The following is a 20,438-nucleotide window of genomic DNA, read 5'->3' on the forward strand; positions in this document are numbered from 1 at the left end:
AAGCTCCGGTCAAAACACCAAACTTTTTCCAAACCCCGAAAAATGACTTCCCATATATGAATATTATTCTCTGGACCATTCCGAAACTCCTCGTGATGTCCTGGATCCCATCCGAGACTCCGAACAACATTCGAACTCCATTCCATATTCCATATCTACTTAAAACGACATCAAACCTTAGGTGTGTCACCCTACGGTTCGAGAACTATATGGACATGATCGAGACTCCTCTCCGATCAATAACTAATAGCGGGACCTGGAGATCCATAATAGCTCCCACATATTCAAGGATGACTTTGTGATCGAAATAACCATTCACATAAAATAACAACTCCCTTTGTCTCGCGATATTTTACTTATCCGAAGTTTGATCTCGGTATCTCCATACCTAGTTCAACCTCGTTATCGATAAGTACTCTTTAATCGTACCATGATATGATATCCATTGTGAACCATTCACATGCTTGCAAGCTAATTGGATGTCATTCCACCGAGAGGGTCCAGATTATATCTATGCGTCATCGGGATGGACAAATCCCACTCTTGATCCATATGCCTCAACTCATACTTTCCGAATACTTAATCCCACCTTTATAACCACCCATTTACGCAGTGGCGTTTGATGTAATCAAAGTACCCTTCCGGTATAAGTGATTTACACGATCTCATGGTCGAATGAATAGGTAACTATGTATCGAAAGCTTATAGCAAGTTGAACTTAATGACTTGATCTCATGCTATGCTTACTATGGGTGTGTCCATCACATGATTTACCTAATGTTATGATCTTGTTATTAATAACATCCGATGTTCATGATCAGGAAACCATGATCATCTATTAATCAACAAGCTAGTTAAATGAGAGGCTTACTAGGGACTCTGGTTGTTTACACAACACACATGTATTAATGTTTCCGGTTAATACAATTACAGAATGGAGTGTAAACATATATCATGAACACTAGGATATAACAATAATCAATTTATTATTGTCTCTCGGGCATATCTCCAACACCGCCGCCACCAGAAACCCCAATTCGGGAACCAGAAACTCCGTTCTGGCACCCTGCCGGGACGGGGAACTAGAGGAGACCATCGCCATCATCGACGCCTCTCCATCGACCATCCATGATTCCCCCATCCATGTGTGAGTAATTCCTCGCTGTAGGTTGTAGGGGATGGTAGGGATTGGATGTGATTGTTTATACTAAATTAAAGCAAAATGAGCTCGATAGGGTGAAGCCTGATAGTTGGACGTTCATGGCACAAAATGGTCAGTATTCATCCGCAGCTTATTATAAATTTATGTTTGCTGACTTGGAGGTTTCACCGATTTTCAGAAAGTTATGGAAGAGTAAAAGTCTGCATAAGCAAAAGGTTTTCGTTTGGTTATTATTGGGGGATAGGCTTAACACAAGAGATCTGATTGACAGGAGGCATTGGCACCTTAACTCAGGAGTGAATTGTGCGCTGTGTGGACAGCGGGAACGCGAGACACAAGGGCATCTTTTCTTTAACTGCAGTTTCGCAATCAGAGTTTGGCACAAGCTGGGTATTATCTGGGAAACTGATCCGAGCATGGCGACAATGTTTGAGCGAGCTAAGCTGACTTTCCAAGGTCCAAAATTCATCGAAGTGGCTACTTGTGCGCTGTGGGGGATTTGGAAAATTTTGAAGGAAAGCAACCACTCGTTCAGACCTGGCGTATGGTCTTTAAACATGATATTGGCCTCATTGTTCACAGGGTTTAGCCGATTCACAAGGCTTCCCTCTCAGCTTGGATAGACAACTTTTAGTTCAGACAATTTTTAGTTCACGTGCACTTTCTCTTCTTTTCCTTAGTTTGCTTGTGGTAGATTTCCCCTTCCTCTCGTTCCTTTGTAATTATACATGTAAGTTTTTTTTCCTTTAAGGTGACCCTGTCTAAGGGTCAGCCTTCCAAATTTATAAAAAAATCACACCGTAGGGGGCTCCCCAACGGTTTCACGGTAAAAAAAGATTGTTATGGGCATAGTGCCTGGTATCCGTTGTTAGTAATTTTTATATTGTTGCAACTTGTTATGCTTAATGCTTGTCACTTTGAGCCCGAGGGCCATGATCTCAGATCTGAACATGTTATTGATTCATGATGATAAATTTTTTTTGATCATACCTGCAAGTTGTATACACATATCGTTGTCCGGAACCCGAGGCCCCATAGTGACAATAATTGGGATAACCGGAGGGGATGGCTATGATGTGAGGATCACATGTGTTCACGGAGTGTTAATGCTTTGCTCCGTTACTCTATTAAAATGAGTACCTTAATTACCAGTAGTTTCCCTTGAGGCCCCGCTGCAACGGGCTGGTAGGACAAAAGATGTCGTGCAAGTTTCTCATTGCGAGCACGCACGACTAAATAGTAACACACGCCTATAGTTATTTTATACTAGGATGCTTTTATCATTATTACTTGCAATGCCCATGCTTATTATATGAACTATCTCATTCATGTAGCGCCCGTTCATCCATCCCTGTGCCTACATTATTTTAATCCTGTTGTATACTGCAATCATCGCTACTGCTGTTTTTATTTCATTATTGATGTTACTTCACTACTCCCACTGCTATAAAACTGTTGCTACTGATCAACTGTTGCGAGCAAATCTATTTCCAGGTGCAGGTGAATTGATAACTCATCTGTTAAAGCTTATAAATATTCTTTGGCTCCCCTTGTGTTGAATCAATAAATTTGGGTTTTACTTCTCTCGAAGACTGTTGAGATCCCCTATACTTGTGGGTCATCAAGGATCAATGTCTCTGCGAGTCGTGATCGATGGTGAGGCATGACTCCATCATCGACGCCAACCAAAAGTACGGGAAGTATTGGACGTAGGATCAAGACGGAGTTCGATGAGCGCAAGCTAATCAACAGCGATTACCGCAAAGTGACAAGGAAGAGGAGCCAAAAAGCAATGTCGACGCGATGGGCCATCATCCAGGCATCGGTGAACATGTTCCATGGGTACCATAACGAGTTCGAGACCAGAGGCGAAAGCGGCAGCGACGTCACGACGTGGTACGCCTCTTTCACCGATAATCTTTAGCGCCTAGTTTTTGTTCGACGATCTGATTGCGCTTCCTTTGGTTAGTTCGACAAGGCCATGGAGATGTACCGGAAGCACTCGGAAAGGCATAAGTCTTTCGCGCTGATGCATTGCTATAGCAAGCTTAAAACGAACGAGAAATGGCGGTTGACGCGCCATTCATTGTCGAAGGGGAAATACACCATTGATCTAGATGCGCCGCTCGCAACATCGGCAGGGCGCCCTATCGGCAACAAGGCTGCCAAGGTCGCCTTGGCCGACGCAGCAGCGACCGAGAAGACGCAGTCATCGATCACACAGTGCCTTGCCGATGTTTCCTCGACCTTACTCTCCCGCGACAAAAAGCCGACGAAAGGTGGACGACGCTGCTCAAGAGGCAAGATGAGAAGATGGAGCTCAAGAAACGCAATGAGGACATGTCCCTGCTGACAGCATCGACAGCTGGAATGTCTCCCCGGACGTGGGCGGCGCACAACTTCTTCAAAGGCCAGATCCTCGACGACATCGAAGCCAAAATGGCGGCGGCCGAGGCAACGTCATCAATCCCACCCCCGGAGCAAGAGCCGGCACCAGCAGACTCATCTGTGACAGCGTCTGCTAGTACACCTGCGTCGGCCTCTGCCTCGGCATCAGCGGCATCGGCCTCTGCCTCAGCGTCGGCGACAAAGCAGGCACACCGGGTAGATCACGACGAGGTCATCGTGATCGACGGACCTACGTCGACTCAGGATGCCCCGTCAGCGTCGTCGCCCAACCCCTTCTTCTAATTTACGTCGTTCTGTAATATGATCGCGCGCCCAGTACTTCAATTGCGGCTACTCTGATCGCGACGACTTCGGCGGGAATGATCTCTTATGAATGCAAACTATTTGAATTTCTGTTTGGGTGGTGGGGGGTGTTTGGGGGACGCGGCTGGGAAGCGACGTCCCCAAACACGACACGAACAAAATACGTTCCCCAAGCGCTCGATCTAACACCGTTTAGAGGATGCTTTGAGAGAGACGGGCTGGAGATGCTCTTAGAGCATCTCCAGTCGCGTCCCCCAAACCGTCCCCCAAAGCGATTTGGGGCGCGCCGGACAAAAAAAGCGTTCCAGCCGCGTCCCCCAAAGCCCATTTTTGTCCGGCGCGCCCCGATACGGTGTCCGGCGCCCCGAGCCCGTCCCCGTCCCACAGGGGACGCTCCGGGGACGCCGGACACAACGAAACGCGAGGCCAACCGACGCGGGCCCGACGCGTCAGCGGCACGGAAGGCTAAAACCCCGTCGCCTACCTTTGGTCAAGCGACGTTAATGGCGTCCCTGTTTTCCCAGGCGACGCAGGGACGCGTCTCGTCGTGCATGGCCGCGTGGCCGTCCGCGCCGGAGTTATTGCGTGCAACCACCCTCTACCGCCGCTGTTTTAAGACGCCCTCCAGTTATCGCCGCTCATCACCTTCTCGTCGCCGCCGCCTCCCCCTTCCCAGATCCTCTTCTCGCCGCTCAAAAAATGTCGAGCTCGTCCTCCCGCAAGATCGCCGCGGCGAACGGCTTCGGCCGCGGCAGCCTCACCGTGGCGGAGGCGTGGGCGCTGTACCACGCCCGGTATCCAGTCCCGCCGGACATGCGGCTGCCAAGCAGCGGCGGCTGGAAGATGGCCGTGAACGGCATTGGCGTTCCGCCGCCGCCGAGCCGCGCACGGAGCAATGGTGGGACGCCGTCAAGCGCCCGTCGGGCTCAACTCACCGCCCAGGAGCGGTTGGATCCGACGTGGGCGGTCGACAACAACGACGCTCGGTGGACGACGTACTTCAAGGCGAAGTACGACATCGAGATGCGCAGCACCGACAACCTCGTCGGCGGCCCCAATAGCTGGAACAAGGACGGCCGCGCCCCGTTCCGGGGCGTTCCGGGCGCACCCTCGACAACGTCATCCGCGGCATCCGCAACGGCGCTCCAAGGCTGGAGATGCCGCTCGCCGCCGCCGCCGTCTCCTCAATGGCAGCCGAGGAGGACGACGTACTCGTCCTCCTCGCACTCTTCTTCCTCGGGACCGACGCGATCGACGCCGTCCTCGTCTTACCGATCGGCGCCGTACACCGTTCCCAAACGGGAGGTGAAGGAGGAGCCGGCGACGCCCGTCAACACGAGGCGTGGCGGCAGCGGCAGCCGGCGGCAGCAAGGGAGGCGCGGCGGCGCCCTCCTCATCCCGAAGCCGGAGGTGAAGGAGGAGCCGGAGGAAGCGCCGGCAGCGGCGCCGCCGGCGGAGTACGAGCGGCAGCAGCGGCTCATCGCCGGCAGCCGACGACCCCGAGGACTGCCCGGGGCTGCGGGCGGCGTTCTTGGCGTCCATGGACGACAAGGACGCCCGGAGGGGCGACCTGGACGCGGCGATCGCCATGTCCATCCGCGACTCCGGCAAGCCGCCGGTGGACCTCACCGACGACGGCGAGGCAGGACCAAGCGGCTTGGTGAAGGACGAGCCCGTGGACGAGCCCGTCGACGAGCGCGTCAAGCGAGGAGGTCGTCACCGACGAGATGTACAACTTCCAAGCAGTACTACGACGCCTCCGGCCGCCGCAAGTGGTTCTAGATTAGGTTTAGTTTTAAAGTTAATCAAATTTCGTTCGAATCTATGTAAGTTTGGACGAATCTAATCGAATCTAGTTAAGTTTAAAATTTGCGAAATTTTGTTTGGGGGACGCGACTGGGGAGCGACGTCCCCCAAACGCGGCACGAACGAAACACGTCCCCCAAACGCTCAATCCGGCGCGGTTTGGGGGACGGTTTTGGAGGACGCGACTGGAGATGCTCTTAGTCCTTTACCTGGGTTTTATTTGCATTGGCCCAAACCGAGGACAAAAGATTAGTGTGCACTGCAAGGAACCGAAAACTGGACCTCCTCCCGCCCCTTTCTCCGCGCCATCTAGAAAGCTTGATAATTCCCCACCTCCGCTCCCCAACTGCCAAGCGCAGCCGCCTCCGTAAAAGAGGCCGCCGCGTGGGCGGACGCGCTGGACGTCGACGACTCCGACCTCCACCACAACCTCCCTTCCTCCTCCGTCCCGCTCCGCCCCTCCACCACCTCTCACCACCGCCCTCCCCACCGGCGCATCCCCGGGCCCGCCTCCGCCGTCCAGGACGCGATGCGCCTCCGCTCCCCCTTTTCTTCCGTCCCCGCGGTTCGCGCAGACGGCCAGGCCGCGGACACCGACTTCCAGCTCGACTCGTGGCTCCGGGCGCTACAGGACCTCGGTGAGGAGCAGAGCAACTTTTGCCACCAAAAGTTTTGCATCTCTTGCGTTTTTATCCTTGTTGTGATTGGTGTGTGTGTATGTGCTGTGGTTTTGGGACGCAGGTGATGCCCGCGGGTGGCAGCAGCCAGGCATCGGGAAGATCCGAGTCGACCGGGCGTTAGATCGAGCGTGTCGGGTGCGTGCAGTCTGTTATGTTTTTCTCCATGTGCCTTGTTGAGGACATATGTGTGGTGGATTGATTCCTTTGGGGCTTCTTGGTTGTGATCAGGTCGTGGGGATGGTGACAATGTGCACACCAAATGGATTCGGCGATCTCATGCTGAATATGAAGGTGACCATGAATATTACAGCCTGGTGTTATTTATGTTTGTTTGTAAGTTTGTTTCTTAGAATCCTGTAGCATCCATGGTGACTTTTGCTGATTACCATGTGAAGTGTGAGTTTTGCTTGCCTTGAGTTCATACTGTAAAAGTTCTACTCCATGTTTAGGGACTAGGGTCGATTTTTCTTATAACTGAAGCATTTATTTCATTCATATAGATTAAGCAGAGCAGTATCTCTTGTCACCACATTTAGGACAAACAGTTTTTTCTTTTCTTTTTGTAATCTGGAGAAGGTAATGTCTGCGTGCCAAATGGATTAGATTTCAATATTTCATCATGTATTTAGAGTAGCAACTTTGATCTGCATTAGATTCAAACAACTTTGTTTTATGTTTTCATAATTTATTTTCAGAAGATTTATATCTTATATGTATATAGATTATTCTTTTTAAATCTTGGTAGCAATTGATAATGAGTTATTCTTAATAGGACCCATCTGGTACTATTGATGCATCAGTTCACAAGAAAGTTCTCTCAAATGAAAACATTTCCAAGGGTTTATCAGTTGGGTCTGTCATTATTCTCAAACAGGTGAGGATATATAACTTGTGAAAGAAAGTGTTACTTCCGCTGTTAAACTACTCTATTGCGATGACAAGAAATTGGTCGAACGGCTGAAGATATTGTTGATTTCAGGTCGCTGTTCTTCGCCCATCTAACACAGTGTGCTATCTGAATGTTACCCAGAAAAATATTGAAAAGGTATTGTTCATACACTTTATGTTAGTTCACTTCTATACGTGAGCTGCAACCATGTGATAGGGTCTGATATCAGCAATTTTTTTTGCCAATGTGTGCTGCAGCCAGCAAATTCTCATGGAGTCAACTTATGTTGCTCACTTGCTATTAATGTCTGCATTTTTTATGTGCATGCTCATGCATTCCCATGCATTCCCCATTTAATTCTTGTTATCAGTGTGGCATGATTCCTATCCCAACTTGCTTGGAAAAAAAGGCTTTGATGTTGTTGTTGTACCAATGTGGCATTATCCATACATATAGTTTTTTGTTACTGTTTCTTCTGGAAAATGGGATCTCTTTGCTTGTATTAGATAACCTACCATTATATCCTTAGACTTACATACCATAATTCATGAATGGGCCCACCTAGTGGGGGTGTCCACTGATTTGGTCTGTAGGCGTTCATATATTTTTCTAGTAACAACCTTAATGGGTTTGAATTAGAGCAAACTAATTATGCCTCATAACTAAAAGGATGGAATGTGTCTTAACCGTTGTATTGGCAAGGTTCTTGTTGGGACATGAAGATACAATGATGTTCACATTTCCAGGTACTGAAAAAGGACAGTGTCACCCCATGTAAGCAAGTAGTTCCATCAAGTAATTCTGAAAGGCAAAGCCAACAGCCTGGTAAGTAATTTCTAAATCTTTCTCTTTACTCATCCCTCCAACAAACATTGGTAGTAAAGTACCATGCTTTCGATAGCGAAGTAACAATGAGGTTTGCAGGCCAAGGAGATAGCATGGAAAGGGAAGCTGGAGCTGAAACATCTGATGGAATGACATCGATCCTCAGTAAGATCTCGAGGACCAAGGAGAGTCCGATGGCTGAGTTACTTTCTGATAATGGTGTTAACAGTAGTATTTTGAGAAGGAACAAAGATACTCATGGTGTACAAAATCACCATGAGAAACTGTTCGAGCAAATGGATTTAAGTTCTCAAATACAGAATTCACCAGGCTCCAGTTCCAGTCAGCGGCTGCAGAAGATTATTCACAGCATGAATCCAGCTAATTTCCAGGTTAAACAAGGAGGAAGCGCACCCAGATGTGGAATAAGCAGTGAAGCTCAAAGGTCAACTGACGACGTAATGAGGAAACTCATAGGTGTTGATACAATGAAGCCCGTTAGCAAGGATATAACTGTTGCCGAGGGATCTCGTCATAATTGTGGAACACCTGATGAAAGCATGGATGTCGATGCTAGGTGTAGGTCAGAAAAGCCTCAGGAGATTGGACTTCAAAAGATGGTAGAAGGCCACTCCCTCGGGCATGTATCAAACAGCAACAGGGATGAGCGCCAGCAGCAAAACCCAAGTGCAAATACAAGATGTTCACAATCTATTTTAGGTGAAAGCTCAGTCATGGGTCCAAGCACAGATTCTACCCAAGCTTCTTGTACTGGAAACCTGAGGCGACTCTGATGATGAATGGATGCACCCTAGTCGGAAAAAAACAAAAGAGTGATGCAATAGTTTCTGATGGCAATGGTGCAAAAATGAATGACAACATTAACACTTCAAGCATGGACAATAGTCTGAACATAGGTCTGGATGATATAACAGAAGGTTTCCATGGCAATTACAGTTCGATCAGGAAATTCGAGCATCAGCAAAAGGACCTCCATGCTGCAAGTGCGGGTACTCTCCAGCCAACTTAAGAAAATTGCTCTATATCTGCCACCAGTGGAACATCGCTCTCCAATCATAAGATGGTTTCAGTTGCTCCTGTAGCAGAATGGACTGATGAGCAGCTTTCTGAACTTTTTGCTGACTACTGACATCGGGGGTGCATATTTCATCTAGTGGTTGGCTAGATTTGTAATCATCTCAAGGGTGTGACAAAGCTACGCAGAACTCACAGTTTTACGCACTTGCAATGTTTTTCTAAAGTATAAGAGCATCTCCAACAGGCGCGCTATATCGCGGCGCGCTAAAACCAAGAATCCGCGCGCGGTAAACAGATATGGCGCGCTGTGCCGTTTTTTCCTCCGCCGGGCGCGGCAAAATACAGCGCGTGCGCGCGCAGGAAAAATGGTCCTCCGCCAGGCGCTGCAAAATACAGCGCGCGCGGGCGCGGAAAACAGATTTCTAGTCTATTTTGCATTCACAATTCATGAAAGAAATGACACAATTCATGAAATAAATGACACAAAGTGCAACAACATCACATAGTTCAACAAGGACACACAAAATGACGTAGTTCAACAATGACACACGACATATGGTTCAAATGGACAAAGTGAAACAATGCATATCACAAATGCATATCACACTTCCGCATTTTCCAAGTCAACACCTTCTTCTTCGTCCTCGTCATCTTGGGTTGAAGGAGGAATAGTAGCATTCATGGAAGACACGAAGCCTCCCGGTGGTGCTCCCATACTCCCGTACACACCACTCACGGAGCCTCCCATGGTCCCTCCAAACACTCCTCCATAGCTTGATCCTCCCATGCCGGCCATGCCTCCATAGCCTCCCATGCCGGCCATACCTCCCATGGAGGGCATGGGCATGCTTCCCATGCCGGCCATGCCTCCCATGGAGGGCATGGGCATGCTTCCCATGCCGCCCATGCCTCCCATGGTGGGCATGGGCATGCTTCCCATGCCGCCCATGCCTCCCATGCCTCCTCCAAACATGCCTCCTCCAAACATGCCGGTGGTGGAAGTGTTCATGTTGGCTAGCAACAATCTCTTTTTGGCCAACACTTCATCGCGAAGAAGGTTGACGTACTCCTTTTGCCTCTCATCCATATGGGAAGTATCCATCAAGAAAAGCTTCCTCTCCTCCTCCGCTAGGCGTGCATGCTCCTCGGTGGCTTGCCTCTTCTCCTCCAAAGCCAACTTCCTCTCCTCGTTGGCGGCAATCCTCTCCTCCAAAGCGGCTCTCCTAGCTTCAATAGCATCCATAGCCTCTTTCTCCAAGTTTCGTTGCATCTTTCTATCTTCATTTGCTTGCAACCTTGCATTTGCAATCCTCTCCATAGCCATGGCAATGTCATCATCTCCGGCCTTCCTTCCCTTCATTTCCTTGGCGGTCTTCCTACCGGGCACATTCCTCCGCCCATTGTTGATGGAGTGAGGAGTGGAGCTTCTCTTCTTCCCTTCATCACTTGAATCATCATCGATGATTGTTGCATCACCGGTAGCATTGGCCGCCATAGTTGCCGCATCCAACTTGCCGCGCGTCTTCCACTTCTCTTCATTCCCTAGCACTTCATAGCAATGATGCAAGGTGAATGGCTTGCCAAGAATCTTGTTGCCTTTCTTGTTCTTCTTTCCCACATCCCTAAACAATCCTTGAGCCATGGAGTTCTACACATATGCGCAAAAGAAAATAGATGAGCCATATGAAGTACAACCGTATTCTTCTCATATGAGCCATATGGTGAACATAGTAGAGTCACTTACCCTATCATTCTCATTAGTGCCACTCGGATTGAGAACATCGATGTTGGCTTGCACGCCCGCCCATTTTTGGCAATCGGTGTTGATACTCGGACCAACGGGACCGAAGTGAGCGCATGGTTCGCTCGATCCCACTTGTGTTTGTATTGAAGTACTCCGTCATCCTCATCCAATATGTTTCTCTTGTTTGATCGGTACCGGTTGTTGGATCCATTCCAATTGTCAACCACGTCTTGCAAAGCAACTTGTCCTCCGCTATGGTGTAGTTGGCGGCCCGGCCGGGAGGGCGAGGTTCAATCAACCCTTCTCCTTCCTCATCTACATCCTCATATTCCTCCTCCCCATAGGCGGCTTCATCGTCATGCAAGAACGAGGATCCAACATTCATTGTCTCCATGAATGCCGCATCATCCACTCTACATTGCAATGAAATTCATTACCATCGGCTAGGTATGCATCTAAACCACAATTCGACAAAAAAGAAGTGTTTTTTACCTCTCGGGCATTTCACCATCCACCATATGTGCGCCCGCGCGGTTGCCGGACGGAGGCGTCGGCTGGGTCGGCGGAGGAGGAGGAGGAGAAGGCGCCGGGTTCGGCGCCGGAGGAGGAGGCTGTCGGCGGGGGACGGGCGCCTTCGCTTTCTTCGGTGGCGCGACGGCGGCGGGGCCGACGTGAGGCCGTTTCGTTGACGGCGCCTTCCCCCTCCTCGGCGCGGGCCGCGCGTTGCCGGTGCCCTGCGCGGCCATCTGCGCCGCGGCAGCGCCTGCGTGTAGTGCCCCGCGCGGCGGGACGAACAGCGCCCGCGCAGCGGCCGTTGGGTTCCCGGCGTCGGCGCCGCCGCTAGGGTTTGGCGCTGGCGCGGCGGAAGTGGCGGCGGCGGCGGAGGGTGTGACAGAGTAGGGAGGGGTCGGCGGGTTGCCGGAGGGGTCGTCCATCGTCGGGATCGCCGGCGGCGCGCGGAGACGACGGATTGGGCTCGGGGCAGCGACGCGGGGGAGGAAGTTTCAGCGCGGGGGATTTTTCGCGGTTGGACGAGCGATGCCGCGCGCGTAGCCGACGCGCCGGATATGCCGCTCCGGATTGTGCAAAACGCCGCGCGCCCTAAAAATTTTACAGCACCGCGCCGTTTACCGCGCCTGCTGGAGCGCCTGATTCTGTCCCGCGCGCGCTATATCGGACGTTTTTATGCCGCGCGGCCTATATAGCGCGCCTGTTGAAGATGCTCTAAGCTTGGTTAATTACCCGCCTGATGAAACCACTCCTTTTTTTAGCAGATGATGAAACCAGTCCTGGTAGGCACAGCCATTTGATATTGGACCGGATGGCATCTGTGTTATTGAACATGGGTGATAAGTTGACTTTTTCTTTTATCACGAGGGTTTCCTATGTGGCTATGTCAACTGTTTGGGCCCATCCACTGCCCTGGCCCATGAATTCCGAGCATGGGTGATAAGTTGGACTAAGTCCCTAGATTCCCCTACCCACCATTCCCTCTCCTTCTGACCGACCATCCCATGCTTCCTCTTTCCAAGAACGAGCCACGACCACCCTGCCACTATAAGAGCATCCCCACTCGTCTCCCCGACGAGACCCCCGAGCGATTTTTTTCCCATCTGGACGGCGTAATTCGGCCCAGTCGCGCCCCCGGTTTCTCGATTTCGTCCGGATTTGGCCCTTCATCCATCCGGCGAGCCCACGCCATCCCCGGTCCCCCGAGGCATGCTCGGGGACTCCGGACGAAAGAATTTGGCGCGAAACATTGTGTGGACCCTCGTAGTCGGCGACTGGACCGGCAAATCCTGTCGATTTCCCTCCAATTTGCTTGCATATCCTCATTCTCTCCCGCCGAATTTGTGTAGCCATCTCCATTCTCCTCCTCCTCTTTCTCGTCCACCACCATGCCGCCGAAGCCGAGGAAGTTGTGGCCGAAGAAGGAGCGGCCGCCGGGTGTGTCCAACGCACAGTGGGCGGCGGACGAGCTCCGGCGCTAGATCAAAACAAGCGCCAGGGCGGAGAGGGAGAAGAAACTCAACGCGGAGAGGGCGGCGTTGGCGGCGGAGGAAGAACAAGTGAGGAAGGTCTCCATGGCCATGAGCATGGGCCATGCTCGCGGCGGGCGGCGCCGCCATGTTCCCCGGCCAGTGGCCGATCCAAGGTACAAGCAGTTCCCCGTCGGCTTTCTCCCCTTCGAGCTTCTCGCCGTCGTCGCCTACCATGTTCCAAGAGGCCACCTACGGCCAAACGTCCAGGTTCACGCCGTCGCGGCCCGATCTCGCCGGCGGCAACCTGAACGAGGGCTTCTCGCCGGCCCTGCGACGAGGGCCATTCCCGTTCGGTGCGACGGCGGCGCCGAACGACGACGTGATGAACGAGATGATCAGTTCCGGCTCCATGGCCGCCGCTGCGAGCCTGGGGTTCTTCACGCAAGAGGAGGCTAGGGCGACGGCAAATGTCGCGGCGCGCAACGAGTGGGTGGAGGATGTGGCCGACGGAAGCCAAGCCGTCGAAGAAGAAGAAGAGGAAGAACCAACTGAAGCCGGGGTCGCCGACGCCAACCTGCCGAAGGCAAAGAAGAAGAGGAAGAAGGACTCGCCGCCGGCCGAACCGCGCATCAAATGGACGCCGAGGGAAGAGGAGTGCCTCGCCGAAGCTTGGATGACCGTGTCCATGAACGGCATAACCGGGGCGAATCAGAACTACGAGACGTATTGGCTTCGAGTGAAGCAGGCGTTCGGCGTTCGACGAGCGCAAGCTCGTCGATCCTACTTCAACAAGACGATCATGAACCGGTGAGACAAGGCCATGGCCACCCATTGGGGGATCATACAGACGGCATGCAGCAAATGGCACGACATACAGGAGGAGCTCAAAAAACTGTCGGTGAGCGGCGAAGACTTTGAAGCCAAGGTATGCATACGCCGTGGCTCCTCCGTCGACCCTGCATGTACTGATCGCCGTGAGCTGACCCATATCGTCGCCCTATTTTTTCCCAGGTGCGTCGTGCTTTCGACATGTACCACGACGACACCGGCTTGACGTTCAAGTTTCTGAACGTCTACTCCCGCATCGAGAAGTGCGAGAAGTGGACGGAAACCTGCACGAGCCTCTCGAAGAGCAAAACCGAACAGTACAACCCCGACGCTCCGGCGCTAGGCTCGTCGGATGGCCGCCCGGAACTCGGCCAGAAAAAGCTCAAAGATCTCAAAAAGATGGGCCATCCCGCCGAGAGGATGCAGGCGTCGTTCAACAAGTGCTGGGCCGACGCGAGGACGCACGCCGCCGGGAGGGACGACAAGTTCGACGGCAGGTGGAGGGAGATGCTCGCCAACCAAGGCGCCCGGATCGCCCTGCTGAAGACGACGGCCGCGGCGAAGAAGAGGAACACAGACTTGGCGTTTCTGATGGGCGGCAACACAGCCCTGATGGACGAGGAGACGAGGATTTGGTACGAGGGCCATCGCACCGACATCCTCCGACCCACTCCGGCCAGTGCTTCGCCCTCACCGTCTACGACGTCGACTGCCGCCGCTTCGACGTCGACTGCGCCCGCAGCGATATCGGCCGCCGCTTCGACCACGGCGTGTGAGGAAACTGGGCCGTCAGACACCGCCGTGCCAGACGGGACTGCCGACGCCCCTGTTTCAGTGTAATTTCCCTCCGATCGCCGATCTGTGGCTGATCCTTTTGCCGATCTGGACGTATTTGTAGCGGGACTTCGTTTTGTTTGAATTTCGACTTTGTCCGCCGAACTCTGGGTGGACGACTGGAAATATGGTTCTCCTCACGAATTAATTTCGTCCAATCCGGCGATTGTTTCGTCCAGATTTCGGCGTGGGGAGACCAAACGAGTGGAGATGCTCTAAGTGCCGTCCGAGTGGAATATGGTGCCTCCCTCGCTGGCTCTTGGCCTGATCCAGCCAAATCCCGTCCCTTCAGGCCGCCATGGATGGCGCCTTCCCGAGCGCACCGGCCCAGGGAATGGCGCAGGCTATGTGGTGGATTACCCTCAGTGGGGCGGGGATTACCCTCAGTGGGGCGGTGGCTACGGTAGCCGACCATCCTCTCCTGCCATGGTGCAGCTTGAACTTCGGCTCCGGAGGCCCAGATGTGTTGCTAATAAGCCTAGTCTAGCAAATCGAACAAATCAACAATAACACACTAAATTTTTTTAGACACCACCTTATTTAGCTGAATTCAGAGGTGCCTATTGGCTCAATCTGGGGAGTTTTACAAGCCAAGAACTCCATCAGCTGGAACATGGCGGCTAGGGTTTAGACCCAAGAGGGGAAATATGAGATTACAAGCTCCGAGCTGAGCTAAATATGGGAGAAAACACGACAAATGACATGACAATTGAGGGAACAGACATGTGTAAAGTGAACATTGTCGGCGTTCAAATTAGACCGTTGGCGCTAAGTGCGGAGTAATGCCAGTCGTTGGATGGAAGATCACCAGGTCTTTTCCTGTATCTTCAATTAAGCCTGCATCTTCAATTAAGCCGGAGAGCGAATCCTTGCAATTCCCCGTTCTTCAGCTTGACTAGTCCCAATGCGTGAAGGTAGGGAATACTTTCTAGATGAACTTTTGGTAGGTTTAGCCACTTCATCAACCAAGAAATTTCTGCAACTTGTGGAGGTGAAAATCCATACAAGGCTCGGAAATGTGTCATTTTGAGGGAAGTATGAAAGCTTGTGTTATACCACCATTCTGCCATTGCCAACTAGAAGCATCATTTTTTGGGCTGAGCAAAAGCCATGCATCTCAGGTATGTCGCCAAGCATTGGTTTACCCTTTGTGTCTGCTGTGGGTGGTAGCTACTAGCTAGTGCTCATGTGCAGTTTAATTCCTAGGGATTTGAATAGATCTTGTCATAAAGTGCTAGTAAAAATTATGTCCGTGTCCATAACAGTGACAATTACTATAGGTAGACCATGCAATTTAAATATACTGGAGATGGATGCCTTGGCCACTCTGTGGACTATCATTGGGTGCTTTAGTGGTATGAAATGTGCATATTAATCTATTTCAGTAGAGCGTATGATGTCGATGGTTCAAGGTAGAGCACTCAATGGGCTAGGGTGGCCTCCATTTCGCTTTACCAACCCCAGGAAAACTCCGAATACATGCCATCATCCTTAGTATATACTGACTGAATGGGTGATATGATCCAAAGTGGAGAGGGAAACAACCCAGATTGTACGCTAAGGTCTCTAAGCAATCACTTAGTGGAAAAGGAAGTGATTGAGCGATGGCAAGCAGGAGGTGGGCTTGGAAGCAGTCATCCTTTAAGAAAGCGTAATAGCTCATTGGTCTAGCTCCATGGCACCGAAAATGTCTCAGGCTCAGGTGATTCACCGAAGCGACGAGTACTAAAAGCAACTTTTTCAAGTGTCAATAGCAGGACGTTCTGTTAATCGAGTAAGGATTTTGGTGACAAGACCTAGATATATCCGAGGTGAGAATGCTGAACATGAGTAACAAGAAATCATGTGGAAAACACGATCGCCTGCCAGTGGAAGGCTTTCTGCATTCAGTCAATCTACGCAGAGTGAATCGGTCCCTAAGGAACCTCGAAAGGGCTGCCGTCCTATGGGTACACGAAAGTGACGAAGATGCTTTAACTACCGAACCATGCCTGAATCGTCGGAGCGAATTGGATGATCGGGGCGAGAGGGTGCTGAATTTTTCCACAGTACTAGTATAAGATCTTTGTTGCCGGAGAAAGGCAGCCCTTCCACAAAATGCATACTGATGCGAGTCCAAGCCATGTCAGGTACTGCGAGTGGCTGCAGTAACCCAAGATAGTTCACGTGCTCAGGCTTTTTGAGTTCACAAACATGGCATTCTTTAACAAATTTTGCCACTTCTTTCCTCATATTGGGCCATAAACACTACAACACGTTACACGGGACACAACGGCTTTAAACGCCGAGCCCCGCGCGTACTCGTCTCGTTAGCAAAAAAAACTGCAGGGATAATTGCACCGGACAACTACAAACCCGGAGATTTTTATTGCTCGACACATCGCAATATGCCAAGCTAGTGCAAGTACGGGAGATAGAGTTAACGCCGTGGTACAAAATGTGGGATGGTATACGATAGGTGTCGGACATAACTCGTGATGACGGTGACTAAATTTCGCCTAAAAAGGTATCTGTCGGCGCATGCTTTTTTGGGGGAATCAATTTGATTATCCAACACCATTTAGATAATATAGATCAAATATAGTATATTATAGAATTATAACACACGTATAAAATTTCAGCTGAAACAACATAGATATCATCATATATTATACATAGAGTAGTTCTCAGCCCAACAAGTTCACAGTTCATGTCCTACCTATATAGCTAGCTACTCCCTCTGTTCTTTTTTAATTGACTCAAATTTATTACAAAGTTGTACTAAATCTGAGTCAATTAAAAGAGATCGGAGGGAGTACATCCTTGTTAATAACTTCGAACTACGTTCATATAGTATGCACCGTCACAATCAGAGAGTCCTGTTTAAATCCAAACCGGAAGGCGAAAATATCACCGCAAGAACGAGCATGCTTAGCCCTCGGTCTCGAGACAGCCCTTAGGGACCATGTCAACGCAGTCGTAATGCATGGACTGGTCATCGTGTTCCCCGAACCAGGCGAAGTCGTTGATATCCTATGGTAATCCTAGAACGTGTAATGCAACTTGCATGCCCCTATGTTTTGAGGCAATGATTGGTTGCTTTTCTGTAACTTTATGCATGATCGAATCTGCATTTTGTCTTCCACTATTTATAGAATATGACTTGTAATCATGGATATGCTTGCATGCAAAGCCACAGATTCTAAATTTATAAGATCTCTTATTTCTTCAGGTATGCATTTTGCCGACTTGTTGTAATTTTTTTTATGCCATTTGAAGATTTCATACAGATTGACAAATTTAGTTACTATAAGATTTGTTTTTGACCACTGAATCATTTTGGGGTAGATTTCAAAATGCAGATACGAGGCCAGTGCTAATTTCGGATTAAATGACCAAGTTTCTGATAAACCATATATTCAATCTCCTTTGTCATATATTATTCAGTTTGCTATATGTTAAACTTCACATCCGAAATAAATCTGATAATTTCATATGGAGTTTGGTTTCTGTCTATGGGGCTGCCCAGGATGTTGATAAGCCTGCCTTTCTTCGGAAGTTGATTAATTTAGCAAAGGACAATCCGCACCCTATTATTATAGGCGGAGATTTTAACTTGCTAAGATACTCTCACGAGAAGAGTAGGAGCAGGTTTGACACCCATTGGCCGTTCTTATTCAATGTTGTTATTGCCAGTCTGGATTTGAGAGAGGTCTCAATGGGTGTGAGACAGTTCACTTGGGCGAACAGTCTCCCAGAGCTTACTTACGAGAAATTGGATCTAGTATTGATGGACTCAGATTGAGAATTTAAATTTCCCCTATGCTCAGTACGGGTCCTTCCTCGGATTGAAGCTTTGTTTGATCATGCTCCAATTTTATTATCTACTGGGACACCATTACCGCAACGGAGACGTCCGTTCAAATTTGAACTTGGATGGCTCAATCGAGATGGTTTCTCGGACATGGTTAAATTTATTTGGGACAAGCCGGTTGCTGGGAACACCCCAATCTAAAGGTGAAATAACAAACTACGCTCGATGCGTAGATACCTTAGAGGGTGGGCTAGGCAAATGGCGGGCCAGATCAAACAAGAGAAATTCACCCTATCATCAGATATTGATGACATAGAGGCACTCGCTGAGGTACGAAAGTCGACTAAGAAGGAGATTGATCTTAAAAGTCAATATAATGCTAAGTTAGCCGATTTACTTCGTGAGGAGGAACTCAAATGGTACCAAAGGTCTAAGGCCCAGTTTTTGTTAGAAAGAGATTCGAATACGAGATACTTTCATAGTGTCGCCAATGGTCGACATAGAAAGAAACCCATTCATTCTCTTACTCAGGACGAGGGACTGATCGAAGGTCAGGAGCAGCTAAAATCCTATATTACATCATATTATAAAGGTCTTTTTGGTGCCACGGAGGAATCAGATGTATCCATGGATGAATCCAGGAGTGATGATATCCCCCAAGTGTCTCTACAAGAAAACACTATCCTAACCTCCCTGTATTCCGAGGAGGAAATAAGAAAAGTGGTTTTTCAGATGGAGCACAATAAGGCGCTAGGTCCGGATGGTTTTTTGGCTGAATTTTACCAGAACTTTTGGGATATTGTCAAGTCTGACTTATTGGATCTGTTTGCTGAACTCCACGAGGGGCATGTGGATCTGTTCCGTATAAATTTTGATGAAATCATTCTTTTACCGAAAGTTAATAATGCCTTCTAAATGTTTGTTTTAAAATATTCATAAAAACTGCCACTATTCGACTTAATTCAGTGATAGATCAAGTGGTGCGTCCTTCTCAAACTGCTTTTATGCAAGGAAGATACATTCTAGATGGGGTGGTTACCTTGCATGAGACAATCCATGAGATGCATCGCAAAAAGTTGAATGGTTACTCAAAATCGACTTTGAAAAAGCCTATGATAAAGTCAAATGGTCATTTCTTCAACAAACACTCAGGATGAAAGGTTTTTTTTTGAGGATTGGCGCGCTCTTATAAATAACTTTGTTTTTGGTGAAAGTGTTGCCATTAAGGTCAATGACGACATTGGCAAATATTTCCAGACCAGAAAAGGGTTGAGGCAAGGTGATCCCCTATCTCCAATGTTATTTAACATTGTGGCGGATATGCTTGCAATGATAATAGAGCGCGCTAAGATCGATGGCCAAATTGAAGGAGTAGTCCCCCATTTGGTTGATGGGGGCTTATCCATCCTTCATCATGCCGATGACACAATTATATTTATGGATCATGACTTGGAAAAGGCACGTAATCTGTAATTAGTTCTTTCAGCAGTCGAGCAATTGTCAGGTCTTAAGATTAATTTCCATAAAAATGAATTGTTTTGTTTCGGTGATGCTAAAGATGATGCCAACATGTACGCTGAATTATTCGGCTGTGGGATTGGTTGTTTTCCAATCAACTATCTTGTCATTCCGATTCACTATCGGAGGCTCAAGTTGGCTGAATGGAAAATTGTTGAAGAAAGACTTCAAAAACGTCTTACTAGCTGGAAAGGAAAATTACTATCCCTTGGTGGAAGATTTGTTCTCATAAACTCAGTACTTACAAATATGGTATTGTATATGATTTCTTTCTTCGAGTTGCCGAAAGAATTCTTACATAGATTGGACTATCTCCGATCAAGATTCTTTTGGCAAAGGGATAGTAAGAATAAAAAGTACCGGTTAACTAAATGGAGTGTTGTATGCCGTCCAAAAGATCAAGATGGACTTGCTGTCTATGATCTTGAAGTTAAGAATAGGGCCTTGCTTTGTAAATGGCTGTCCAGGTTATTAACGGAGGATGGTGTGTGGCAACAACAACTGCGGAAAAGGTATGTTGGCTCAAAGAAGAACTCTCAGGTTCCGTGGAAACCAGGTGATTCACATTTTTTGGATGGTATCATGGCAACTAAAAAATACCTTTTCCCATTTGGTTCTTTCTCCAAT

General features: G+C 49.2%; 1 protein-coding gene across 1 annotated transcript; it reads left to right on the top strand.

Annotated features, from left to right (window-relative positions):
* Window positions 1-3,601: 3,601 nt before the first annotated feature.
* LOC124656253 lies at window positions 3,602-8,868 on the top strand. The gene is made up of 8 exons (XM_047195032.1): window positions 3,602-3,822; window positions 6,035-6,318; window positions 6,422-6,495; window positions 6,589-6,651; window positions 7,133-7,234; window positions 7,340-7,405; window positions 7,996-8,074; window positions 8,174-8,868. Exons 1-8 carry the CDS (start codon window positions 3,602-3,604, stop codon window positions 8,866-8,868), a joined length of 1,584 nt encoding a protein of 527 aa, XP_047050988.1.
* The last annotated feature ends 11,570 nt before the right edge of the window (window positions 8,869-20,438 follow it).

This window comes from Lolium rigidum, chromosome 5, assembly GCF_022539505.1.
Source record: "Lolium rigidum isolate FL_2022 chromosome 5, APGP_CSIRO_Lrig_0.1, whole genome shotgun sequence".
Classification (NCBI taxonomy): domain Eukaryota; kingdom Viridiplantae; phylum Streptophyta; class Magnoliopsida; order Poales; family Poaceae; genus Lolium; species Lolium rigidum.

Coding starts and splice junctions, on each gene's coding strand:
- LOC124656253 (XM_047195032.1), top strand. CDS start 3,602: ATGGCGGCGGCCGAGGCAACGTCATCAATCCCACCCCCGGAGCAAGAG. Junction 6,496..6,588: donor CGTTAGATCGAGCGTGTCGG/GTGCGTGCAGTC, acceptor GGTTGTGATCAG/GTCGTGGGGATGGTGACAAT. Junction 7,406..7,995: donor CCCAGAAAAATATTGAAAAG/GTATTGTTCATA, acceptor TCACATTTCCAG/GTACTGAAAAAGGACAGTGT.